The sequence below is a fragment of the Lepisma saccharinum genome, chromosome 24 (genome assembly GCF_977018435.1).
Source record: "Lepisma saccharinum chromosome 24, izLepSacc3.1, whole genome shotgun sequence".
NCBI classification, from domain to species: Eukaryota; Metazoa; Arthropoda; class Insecta; order Zygentoma; family Lepismatidae; genus Lepisma; species Lepisma saccharinum.
Genome location: NC_139252.1, coordinates 24,149,588 through 24,163,375, shown reverse-complemented (window position 1 = coordinate 24,163,375; position 13,788 = coordinate 24,149,588). Strand labels below are relative to the sequence as shown.

General features: G+C 37.1%; 1 protein-coding gene across 1 annotated transcript in view; it reads right to left on the bottom strand.

Annotated features, from left to right (window-relative positions):
• Positions 1-11,242: 11,242 nt before the first annotated feature.
• The window catches only part of LOC145978041 (uncharacterized), a 156,245-nt gene continuing 153,699 nt past the window's right edge, over positions 11,243-13,788 (bottom strand). The window contains exon 16 of the mRNA XM_083110440.1: positions 11,243-13,192. Within this exon, the coding sequence (XP_082966566.1) occupies positions 13,060-13,192 (133 nt within the window). The 3' untranslated portion in view covers positions 11,243-13,059. The remainder of the gene's footprint in view (positions 13,193-13,788) is intronic.

Genomic DNA, 13,788 nt, shown 5'->3' with positions numbered 1-13,788 from the left:
ATGCGAACATTATCAGGCGACGCGCCTGGCTACAAGGAGAGCTGTTAGTGGAGCGTTGTAGACGGATCGCGAAAAATAGCTTTTATAATGCCATAATGCTCAAACATGTACTTTATATTTACAGCATTTACGCATTTTTAAAATTTTAAATCAGGGAACGCCGGGCGTATGGGCGTACTAGGACGCTACGCTACTGCCTGTTTATGAGTACTTCAAAGTACTGTTTTCAATGGAGCAGATTAGTGTTCCTTGAGAGTGCAGCTATAAAAGCAAAGATTGTGATTTTGTTGTTTCTTTGTTACTTATTGTTACTTATATATTGTTATCATTATTATTATTCTATGTGGTTATTTTATGTTTGATGTGTTTTAAAAGTGATGTGCAAAATGTAGTTTGTGATTAGAACTTTTCATCAGTGCAACGAACTATTGTATGGTTTGAAAAATAATAGTGATTATTTCCTTCCTCTGTCAATGCAAACTTATAACAAGGAACTCAACAATTTCAAATTAGTGAAATAATACAGATGAACTATTGTCCAAATCCCGGCCGACAGTCGACCCGGGCTATAGCAAGAGAAATGTTGTACATACACTACTTTTCAGCGGCGTGCATTCTGGGTACGCAAGGTACTCACTGCGTACCCACAACACCGTAAGAAAAAATAATAATTTTCCCCACCTTCTCGGAGCATGAAAATTAAACTATCGTCTCTCCGAAACCCCTTCCACTGCCAGAAATTCTATCTTCCGTCCGAGAACGCTGCTGCCTTGCCCGAGTAGCCTGGCCCTCCAGGCAGTCCCGAACGTCTGCCCGAATGATCCCGATTGTGCCTTCGGTGTTGCCCGCACCCACCCCATCCACCGTGGCTTCTGTCGATTTCCACGAGCAAAAGCTGCTGCCTCTGTTGGGTACCCTAGAAATTCGGAGGGCAATCCCCATTGGCTCCGATCAACCCCCACCATATGTTTGGGTCTTCCCGCGCTCATCCCACGGTGCATTTTCCTGTTCAAAGCACATGGTTCTAAGAAGCCAGGGTACCCAAGATTTTGGCAGCGTGTGCAGTGTTGGTAGTAGTCAACATATATTTTTTCTCGAATGTTTAGTTTACTAACATTGGACAGACACGCTTAGATAAATTAATCCCTGTGATTTGGTTGCAATAAAAATGCGTTATAAAAATTGATTACTGACATACAAATCGGAGCGGAAGGCAAGAAAATGTTTATCGGGAGGTGAGGGAAATGGATTGATCGACCGAGCATTGCGTTTTACCTGAAACACTTTTCGGCGTCGTCATGTCAATGTGTCAGAGGGAAATTATATGGACAATTTGCATGTTTCACACCATTCTCAGTATCTGTCTTTCTCATTCTAGAGATCAAAATTGTATTCGTGTCACTTTGCATTTCAGCTTATGATAAGGATGGGTGTTGACTGTTGACCCGACGATATAAATGAACGAAAGAAAAAACATAAACACATTGCTTACTATGGGATTCGAATGTACCCCCGCTCCCTTACGTTGCAAAGTTATGTAAATGGACGTTACATTGTGCCCAACATAAGGGTGCAACATCATATTGGTGGTGGTGGGGTGGGGAGATATCTCAATCTACACACACGCGCGCATATATTACATATACACATAATATAATTATGATATACATATTTATAATGTCATTCCATATAAAAAAATAATGAATTTCTAAATATTTAAAAATGCATTATTAATAAATACATAGAAAGAAATCAATTTGTTACTTTTATATACATGAGATATTTATAAAGTAGCAAACAAATTCATTTACTAACGGGTTAAAGAATAAATTAATTACAATTAATTCAATAAATTACAAAAATAGTTGGAATCGTTTTATTATGCAATAGTTTTTCTATTAACATCATATTTATATTTGTCTTGCATTCTTGTTTTACTTCTATTGTACATATTTTGATTGATTGATTGATTGATTTGATTGATTTAGTTTATTTTACTTCGCGTTTTGTGCATCTTGGCTAATTTGCGAAGATGGGGATGAGTGATGAAATTGATGAATGGACATTCACAAACAACCAAGCCCGACCCGACCAGGATTCGAACCCGGGACCCTTAGCGTCGCAGCGCGATGTGCTAACCACTCTGCCACAGGGTCGGGCGTACATATTTTGTTATTGGTGTAGATCTGTTAAATATCTCTTGAAGAGGTAGTGTATGTTTTCAATATTATCCTTCATCTTTCATTGTTATAACAAAAACTCTCCCCCCCCGGGGAAATTTTGGTGTGGGGATTTTTGTGGCCAATATTATTGGTGGGGGGAAATCCCTCCATTCCCCCTCAGGACTTCGAACCCTGCCCAACGTTTATTTGAGCTTTTGAAGTGTGTTGGGATTAATACCATTCTATTCTGATGCATTTTCTACGAGAGTCCGTAATTTCTTCATTCTACAAAATATCTCGTCGACTGACAACCCTGATCCATTCATCTACAAATGTGAGTGGCTATTTCGAGGAAGGAGACACTTGTTACCGCGAGAGATTGACGTTTTTTGTTTCTTCCGTCTTGCGTGTGAAATTTGCAGTGTTTTGTTCTTATTATTGTTTTGTCATTGCGGTGAAGAGGTGAAATAGAAATAATATGGAATCGGGAGTTGTCGATGACGTTCTGGAGAGGGGTTTGTCGTCATAGAGTTATGAAAAGAAAGTGGAAATAATCCGAAATGGGAGGCCTGTTCCTGAATTGGAGGACTTGTCTCAGGCTGGAGTTACGAAGGATGGTAAGCAGTATGTTAGGCATTTTCAGGAAAAAACTTACTTATGTGTTTATTTCTTCCTCAACCCTTAATTAAGATATTACTTATTTAAACATTTGTCTGTTCCTTCGTTTCCGTTCAATGTGCATCGCGCTGCATGAAGAAACTAATCAAGGTTGAATTGTTGGGTTGCACGTTTTTTGAGAATATATTTGCGAAGCAAGAATATAAAATATCATACAAATGTTTTATCGTGTTACATGTGTTACATCTGAATCTCTCCGGTAGCATTTTAAGGTTATGTCTTTATATTAAAAAATCCTGAATTAGATCCCATTTCAATTCAACTAACTTCAATCAGCTTTAGTGTGCATAAAGGAAGCTTAAATTCTGCTTCCTTTAACATAACAAAAAATGCGGCAGAAATATTTTTTTTCTTTTTGTGTGCATATGAATGCATTTGATACAGCCACTAGTATTGTTTTCAAAGTTTGGTAAATTATCCACGAAGGATTTCACTTACGTATTTCTTTTGCGTACCCTAGTCTAAACGGCACCGCACGCCACTGCTACTTTGTAAGAACATAATAGTAAGTCAAGGCCACAATGGTCCCGATACTTACAAAAAAAACTGTCAATATAGCATTGGCATTGGCAAATAGTCTTAATTTACGTTCCTCTTTTAATGTAAGGGACCAAGTTTCGCATCCATATAATACCTACAGGCAAAATTACTGTTTTGTATATTTTAACATGTAGTTTCTTAGATATTATACGAGAAGATAAAAGTTTATGAAGAGAAAAGTAACATGCATACTTCCAATTACAGGAAAGCTTACACTATTGTCAGTGGCAAAGAGTGACATTTTTACATTGTCATCGCAAGACTTGCCAAACGTCAGGGTCAATCTTTCATTTGAACAGTGGAAGAGGGGGGGGGGGGGATTTCCAAATGTGATAACACATGGCCGTATTTAGAGGTTTTTTATTTTAGGGTTCAAACCCCCCCCCCCCCGAAACTTCTGGCATGTTGGATTAATGGAAGTTCAGAAACTAAAATTTGTAACACTTTTTCAAAAATTTATTGCCAGTTTCACAAAAATACAACAGGGAGACAATACTGGAATGATCGAGCTACAATTTTCAAACATTTTGTATTCTGAAATTTGAGCGAAACTGATTTAATTCTCAGAATCACAACCCACTCGCGAGCCCTTCATTTTCACTTCTGCTGTCCTCTTTCCAGTGCTGTTCCTGGATCAGACTGAAAATTTCCTTGTGATTGTCTCAAAATTCCCGTTCCAACTTTTAAATTCCCCCTTTAAAAGAGTTCAAACCTAGGATATGCAGCTTCGTAGCGCGTTACATTCACTATCCTTCACCCAGCGGTTTGATATAGTATGTAGGCCTACTAGTAGTACATACATTTAACCCATATGCGGTCCTATAAAACACATACTTGTATAGTGCATAGTGGTTGTATATAATGCTGTTTGGTAATTATATGAACAATATGACCGCCGGAAAGTGTGGGTCGAACTGGTCTATAGAAACCCCCAAATTGACATCGTTTATTGCAAGTTACAAAATAGCAGAACGTTTGTTAGTTTTATTGGTAATACCGGAAACAAAGTTCAGTTAGTTAGTATTCCAACAGAATAACCAAAGAAAAATTGATCGAACAATTGAGGTGACATTACAGGCACCAGGTTACGTTTTACCATTTAATCCAAAGAGTAACTGGTTCCACAGTTCTCAAAATTCCAAAAATCAAGTTTTATGTGAATGGTCAAACAACATAAACTTTATGACTAAAATTTCTCTCTTACTTTTAAAGCTTTTTCTTGAGGTACCTAAACTTTAATTTTAATAACAAAATATAATAACTGTGAACCTGAACTGCATGAAACGTAAAATAAATAAATAAAAACAGTTGTGTTGCATATTCACACTTCTGATGGATAGAGTAGAAAATAATAATAATAATAATAATAATAATACGTTTGGAATTAATTAGTTTATGAAATTTAAAAATTATTATTATTATTATTATTGGGCGAGGCAGTCAAATAGGAAGATTAAAAAAAATCACAAAAATAGAAAGAGCAAATATTAGTTAATTTTTGAACATGAATGTACTGTATATGAGTTGAAATTACTAGTGTACCTGAAAAATGTACATTTTTTTTTAATATGGCGTCCTAGGTGTTGCACACATTGTCGGAATCTCAGAGTAAATCCGCCCATGACGCTTCGTAGCATCTCCAACGGAATGTTCAGGATCTCTTGCCGAATTTGATCCTTCAAATTATCCCTGGTTCTTGGATGGTTGTCCTTGAATACTTTGAATTTGAGGTAACCCCAAAGGAAAAAGTCAGGAGCCGTAAATCGGGTGAACGGGCAGGCCACGGAATATCGCCGAATCTGCTGATGAGACGACCATGAAATGCGAGTCTAAGCACATCCATAGACACTCTGGCAGTAGTAGTTGCACCATCTTGCTGAAAGAGTGTTTCTTCATCTGGGCCATAGTCATCGAGGACAAGCAGGAAAAAAGTTACCAATATGTCAGCATAACGTCATGGGCGGATTTACTCTGAGACTCCGACAATGTGTGCAAAACCAAGGACACCATCTTACTCACACCATATTAAAAAAATGAACATTTTTCAGGTACACTAGCAATTTCAACTCATGTACAGTACATTCACGTTCAAAAATTAACTAATATTTGCTTTCTCTGCTTTTTGTGAATTTTTTAAATCTTCCCGTTTGACTGCCTCGTCCTATATTAGCAATTATTATTGTTATTATTTCTATTATTCAAATTTCTTGCCCATGGGAACAATTATGAATGACCCCCCACCCCCAATTTTTTTTCTGCCTACGGCCATATGATAACATTAGGGGTGTGCGGGATCCCGAAAAATCGGGACCGGGATCGCATAAAAAATTTCCGTCCCGATCCCGACTTCGCGAAATGACTTTCCGAATTTTCAGGATCCCGAGCAGTCGGGAAATACCGAATGGTCATTTTTAAAAGTTGTTAATTCTGGACGTTTTCTGCATTGCAAGTGTCTGGAACTTATCGCAAATTGTTTGTTTTTATTCCAGAAATACAAAAGCAATCACTTAAGTTGAAAATGATATGTAGAATTCGAGATTTTCAGAGCTTCGGGAAATTTCAAACATTTCCCGTCCCAAAAATTTTTCGATTTTGTCGGGAAATGGCGATTTTTTCCCGTCCCGAATGTCGGGATTAAAAAAAATGTCCCGTCCCGACCAAAAAAATTCTGGCTCGCACACCCCTAGATAACAGTGTTCGTACAGACGTGTGAAGTAGATATGGCCAAATTCATTTTTTCGAGTATATGATCGCAAGATAAGGAAGACTAAACTTTCTTAAATTCTACCCGAAAAATGGACAAATTGTTAACCCACTTTACGCAATCCGGGTAGTAAAATTTCCGAAATCGATATTTGAACCACAGGAAAAGAAAAGGAGAAATACTGTGAAGGAAATACAATGAATCCAGAACTGCTTCCCCCCCACTTCTTTCTAGCACTAACCGTGGGGAAATGTATGCTTTGCTTAATTATATTTTTTTCCTATATAGAAGCAAAACCATACATTTCCATTACTTTCATGTATTCTGTGTAAGTTGCGTTGCGATGCTCTTCAATGTATTTTTCTCTTAAAACAAGAGCGTTGCAAGCTTTAGGCCTACAGTGCTGGACATTCTGAGAAGTTTCATCTTGATGACGTCACAGAAACCCTGCCGTGTTTGTAAACAAGGGGGCTGAAAAAAAGTTCAGAGTATGACCAGACCTTCAAGAGCGGGGAAAGCGGCAGAGCTGCTGCGATGACCAGGCCCGACTGACACCATTGCACTCAACAGGAAACGTAGCGGGGTGGTTGGGCACGGGGGGTAGAACTGGGCTCTCCTTTCGATTCGCTAAAGTTAGAGAATCTCTTGCGTATTTCTAGCTGTTTCATGGCGTCGCGTGACTAATTTCGCTCAAATATGCGAGTATTCTGACTTATTTTTACTTCTTCTCTAAAATATCTAAAAAGCAAAATTTTTATTATTTTGCTTTGTCATCGTCGCATCAATGGATACCTGGGGGGGCAAAGGCGACTGAAGTGTGATGCTGATCACATCACCTCCAAAATGGTAGGGATCGAAAATGTGTGGTGCCCTACCCCACATCCCCTAAATTTGCCTTCATGGCAAGGTGCTATGTAGACGGGAACTTCATTTTTTACATTTCAGGTCAGAATGATCTTTCTGGCTACTGGAAATTTCCAATGGAACATTGATTTATTTATTTCAGTTCGCTTCTCTTCCACTTTTGGCTAATTGGAAAGATGAGGATGTGATGATGTTGATGAAGGGACACTCACAAAGGCAGTGATGTGCGGTGATGTTGACACTTGGGGTAGCAATCAGTGGCGTGCTCAAGGGGCGGGGGGGTTGGTGTGGGTCATACCGAAGGTCCGTGAAGACTTTCCCCTACCCTGCTTCAAGAGGTCTGACCATAACAGCCCCATTTCCGTGGGGAACGTGTGACATCACCACGGAAGCAAGCCTTCCCTCTGCTTTGACAAACTCATTTGAAAACAACGACGTGTCAATATTTTTCAATAGTTACAACAAAATATTTGATCCATTACGTCGTTCACTTCATTTCTGGGGCATGGTATGGACGTAGGCACTTATCTAGAAATATATTTTGGGAAGGGTTCTCGGATGCTGATCAATTGTATCACATGTAATAAGAATAGCAAAATTGTCTTGATATTACAAATATCTGCTAATAATACTACATTATAAGACATTATTGGCCCAGAGCGTAAATTTGTCGACTTTCAATCTCGCCACCGAAGTATCCGGGTCTGAATCCTGGCCTGGGCAAGCATGTTCCTCATCAATTTTATCCAATTATCACTCATCGTCACGATTAGCCAAAAGTGGCAGAAAATAACTTAAAAAGAAATAGATACAGAATAGGTAATACTTATAATAATTATGGATTATTATGTGAATAGAGGAAGGACGTCTGACTGCTATGCGACCAGAGTTCGATTCTCGATGTGGGTGATCTATGGTCGGAAATTTTCCGGCCTTGTCCCTGCAGGAAGCGACTCTGGGGTTCAGCCAGCCTCAAATAAATGGGTTCTTGGGGACAACCCTTGGGGTGGGGGTGGTCTAAGTTGGCCGGAGCATGATGCTGATCACACATCTAAAATGACGAGATCGAAGATGTGTGGTTAATGGAACGGTGAAATGTGCAATGGGAACTTTGCCTTACCTATATGAGATGGTGTAAGAATATACATTTAACAAAACACATTCATGTTCTAGCTTCTTTCTACTTAAGACCACTATTCTTTTTATCAGAGAGGTGTTCTACCTAGGAAATTAATGTCAAAATAAATAGTAAAATGAGAAATTTATAGATTAACGTAAAGATCGATTGATTGATTTGTTGTTTTAAGTCCACTTTATGCACAGATAGGCTAATCGGGACTGGGCCTAAAGTTTAAAGTGGGATCCGAACCACTATGTGCATCCACCGGGTATCAAACATGAGACCCGTTGATTACAAGGCGACGACGAGAATAACGAAAATGTCGATACTTCCAGATGATAAAAATGTAACGTATTATTATCAACACCATGCACTAATTTCCGCAGGCACTGTCAATACAAAACTAATTAATTCAATAGCCGGAACGCCAATCACAAATGAAAAGACATGGGAACTACGTACTTCGATTTGATTTTGTTTATTTTACTTCGCTTTTCTGCCACTTTTGGCTAATTGCGAAGATGGGCACGAATGATTTTATGATGAATCGACTCTCACAATCACCCATGCCCAGATTTGAACCCGTGATCCTTGGCGTCGTGGTGCAATGTGCTAACTACTCCGCTACGGGGGCAGGTTCATGGGAACTACTACTACTAATAATAATAATAAAACACATTGAAATGATGTCATTTTATTTATTATATTATTATCATCATTTTTTATTTTTCTGGGAAGAAAAGTTTCGGTACTCTTTAGGTTCCTTTGTTTTTATTATTATTTGTTAAGTTCATCATAAAAATTACTCTAAATATTGTGGTATGTTCATAAATGATAGTGTAAGGTGTAAGGAGTGACAGACCCTTTATCAAGACACCCAAATATCAACCTCACTGGACTACATTATTCAAGGACGTCTGAATCCATGGGCAGTATATTCCTCTATGGGCTTGTGTTATGTGCTGTCAATATGTATTTGTGATTGTCCCTAATTTATATATATATATATATATATATATATATATATATATATATATATATATATATATATATATATATATATATATCTTACCACCATTTTTCCTCATCTTCACAATTCCAAAAATGGCAAAAAGCACCCAGTAAAATAAAACAATTCGTCATTCATAATTAATTGATCGTGCAAGAGGGAAAATGGAGTGATTATATTATTATTATTATTGCATCCTATAAACACAAGATCTATCGCTTCTGTCACTTCAGGTAATTAGGTTCTCAATTAAAACTTACACTTATTGCACTGACTGAAATGTACCCATATATTTTTCTTCTAAACTTCGGACCACCCATTGACAAGAGACAAATTTAGTTCTCTTTCTTCTTTACCTATTGTTTACAAGGTGTAACAAAGGGTGAACTTTTGTGTATTATGCCGCATCAGGAACTGAGTTCCTACAACAAACGGAGTTCCGGAGCATTTCGGCTCACTTTAAACCCTGCATACTGCAATTAAGTATTTTGGATATTTAATTTTAGTACTTGGCAACTTTTCCTTGGGAGCTTGACCCCCGGACCCTCCCTCTAAATACGACGTTGCATAGAAAAACTCCAACAATAATTGCGTACACATATGTCTGTATACTAATTGAAAACATTTGTGCCTCCAATGCACTTCCATGTAAAAAGACTGGCGAAGGAAGGCAAGTAATTCCGCGATGACGTCACTGAATTCTCGACCGCGGGGGTTGTTAGAAAGCCCAGTTATGGTGGGACCTTCTCAGGCAGGGAGGAAGACTGATTCCACGGACCTTGGGTCATACCCCTCCCCCCTTTAGGGCCCAGTATTCCTAAAAAAAAAAGAATGTCAATAACAGGAAAAGATTGCAAAATGAAGAATGAATACTAAAAAAAATACACCCCCACCCACAATTGAAAGAAAAAAAACGATTTGATTTGACTACTAAGCCAGAGATCCTGGGTTCGAATCTTGGCTTGGCCATGGGTATTCTTTGTGTGTGTCCCTTCATCAATTTTATCCTATCATCTTCGCGAATAGCCAAAAGTGGCGGAAAAGTTAAGTAAAATAAACCAAATCAAGCAATCAATCAATAATTTCATTTCATTTTTGTTACTTAGCGTAACTTTTTTGTCACATTTGGTTAATTGCGAAGATGATACGATAAAATTAATGAAGGGACAAACACAAAGAACACCCATACCAAAGTCGGAGTTCGAACCCAGAACTCCTGGTGTCGTAGCATGCTGTGATAACCACTCCCCCATGGTTGGTTGATTTGGTGTTTTAAGTCCACTTTATGCACAGAAACAAAACAGGTAACAAAACACACTTTTTTGTAGTTTCTTCAATAATGTTCATTTGGCTTTCTGAGTTCTGAGATACATATTCATTCCAAATTATTTCATTATTCACTGCAGAGTACAACACATAGGAACAAGAATGCGTGCTCATCACGGGTTCGAATCCTGGCCTGGATTGTTTATATGAGGTCCCTTCATCAATTTCATCATATCATCACTCATCCTCATTTTCGTGATAACCAAATGTGGCAGAAAAGCCTAGTAAAATAAACCCAACCAACAACAATATGAACGCAGTACAGGCGGCAAGGTGTGATGCTCATTACAACATTCCAACTATGTCGAGATCAAGGATATGTGGAGCTTTATACCTCGACATAACTCCATATGCCTTCATGGCATGTGTGCATATGCACAGGGCAGTGGCGGCGATTGGGTTCCAAAACCAGGGGGGGGGGACAATCTGCCAAAAATGGAAGAAGGGGGGCCAAAGACATTTCATTTCGATTTGTAAGTAGCATAGTGCATTCCAAATGAATGTTTACAATGTTTAAGCATCGGTATTGGCAGGCAATTGTTACTGACTCAGCCATAATTATACAGGGTGGTCCAAGATAAACTGAACCCAACCAAGTAATGAATGTATGAACTGCAAAGCTATTTTATTGTATATTTTTTATACAATTGATTGATTGATTTATTATATTTTACTTCGCGTTTTGTGCCTCTTGGCTAATTTGTGAAGATGGGGATGAGTGATAAAATTGATGAATGGATATTCACAAACAACCATGCCCGAGCGGGATTCAAACATCTATCCTTAGTTAATTATTTTCAAAAGTAACTTCCCAAGTACTGCTAAATACTCACACAAAAGAATTTTACAGAATCTTTTTATTTGACTTTTGATTTTTACAGATCATATCAAATTAACAAAAAATATCAATTTTACATCTGATCATACATGGCAATGTGTCAAATAGTTCTGATTGACAATTGTAAAATAAAGGTTGTATATTACATATTTCAATATTTGATGTAAATTAGCTGTCTTTTATATAAGGGTTAAAATAAAAATAGAAGCAAAATGAATGAAAAGCTTTGATAGCAACAATTATAATAAATATATTACGCATAAGGATGCAAATATATAAAACAACCTTTACTGCTGCTTCTACATTTGAATCTCTTATACTTTTCAACACATGAGATTCATTAATGATAAATAATCTTCCCTGAAGATTCAATGTGCATGTATGTATATATGACAATAATACAAGTACTTATTTAAAGGAATACTATAAAAGGGCTGGATGTTATTTCATTATTGAAATTTTAAGAGATTAATGAACCAAAGACATGACTAATAATTACTGCCTGATGGATATGACATAAATACTGAATACATTAAAAAAAAAGTACATTTATCTGTATCTAGCAGTGTTTAAATTTGCATCATTAGTTTAAATGGAAAAAGAATCATAATGATTCAAACAAAAACTCTATGATTATTTTTCTGTACAGTCATAGGATGAAGTTGAAAAATCATATTAATAAAGAGTTGTAACAGAAAGGGAAATATGTGAGACATATTACTCCAGTAAGATGTTGGAAAAATTGAGTAGATTGCTTCAAAATTTTAATTGACAAACAATATAAATTCATCCTTGGGAATCATATAAGCAATTGGTTGCTCTTCGCTGTATCTTGAAGTTCAACACCAGCATAATGTTCTGTAAACAGGAACTACACAACTGTAACATTTTTCAGTTCTCCAGAATTTCATTTTTAAAGTAAAATCTATCCTTTGTTAACATATAAATGCAACTTATAATTCACCTAACAAATACATAGAAAATATTTTCTGAAAGATAACAATTTAAAATAATTCAAACAATCGGCATAAAATATCTCCACACATTTAATAGCCAGCTTGTAAAAGAACCATTCAACTTGAACATCACCACAATCAATTCAATCACAAAATTAAATCAAGTGGATTCAAATATCACACGAGGGCACAGGATCAAATCTGAACATCCATATTCTTATCATTCAACAAAAATTAAGAACAATGTATCACAGCTTATACTTCATGATCTTGCCTTAACTATCACAATCAGTTTATCTAAAATAAAATCTAACTCAACAACATTCTTCAAATCGAATTAAAAAATGACAAAGGTGAAAATGTACCCATTCACTTTGCATAAAAGAAAAAGAATACTTTTAAAAGGTAAGATAGTCATTATTTATAAATCCACTAGATCTAATACTGAATTTAAACTAGAGTATGTATTCTGGAAAGTAATTAATATTTAAATGATTACAGTAAACTTAAGTTAAGAGAACTCACAGTACAGTGTTTTTTTGTGCCAGCACACAAGTGTAAAATACTCCACATACGTGGTAGTTTTCGCTATATTCTATATACTGAAAAAGGCACATGTGAAAGAGTATGTCTTTTTTAAAAAATAAGACTGGTTCGTAATATAATGAATAGCATGTATATTCCTGAGATGGTTCCTAGGACATAATTATTGTATCAATAAAAAGGCTACATCAGTTCGCACATGTGATGCAATAATGGTGGTAAAAATGCATAACTTTACATGCAAAATTGAATTTCAATTTATTCTGCACATGGCGTTCATGCTAAGTGCTATGTCAGTCCATCATTGTGGCAGTAACGTTCATCCTTCATCAATCTCTTTGATCTCTGTTTTATTTTCAGTTTCAGGTTCAACTGATGATCTCTCACTTCTATCCATGCTTGCTCTCTGTTGTTCAGCTTTCAATGAAAAGGTCACTTTCTTTCCCGTAAATCTGGAATATAAAGAATAAACTAATACAGAAAGACTATATACAAAAATGGGTGAATTGAGCTTAAAAATAAAAAAGATCACAAGAAAAATCAAGGAAGAAGTGGAAAGAAGAATGAAGAAATGCACAGGCATTGAAGTAAATAGTGCAGTGGCTTAACTCATCATGGCCACGGTGGCTCAGTCGGTAACGCGTCTGACTACCATGCTAAAGGTCCCGGGTTCGATCCCCGGCGCCTACCCAGCGTCGAATAACATGGGTACCTGGGGGAAACCCTGGGGGGTAAAGGCGGTCAGGGGCGTGATGCTGATCACATCACCCCCACTCACGACCGGATCAAGAAAGTGTGGGGCGTTACCCCCACACCCCCTATACGCCTTCATGGCGTGGTGCTATGCACAGGGGAACACTTTACTTTTACTTTACTTTACTTAACTCATCAACACATGAAGGATACATAGAACAACAATTTATGATGACAATAAATGTGACAAGCGAATAAAGTTTTCTTCTTACACAAATACAGTGGAACTCCGATTTTACATTCCCCCAATTTACATTTTCCTGCATTATACATTCAATCTCGATAGCCCCAATAT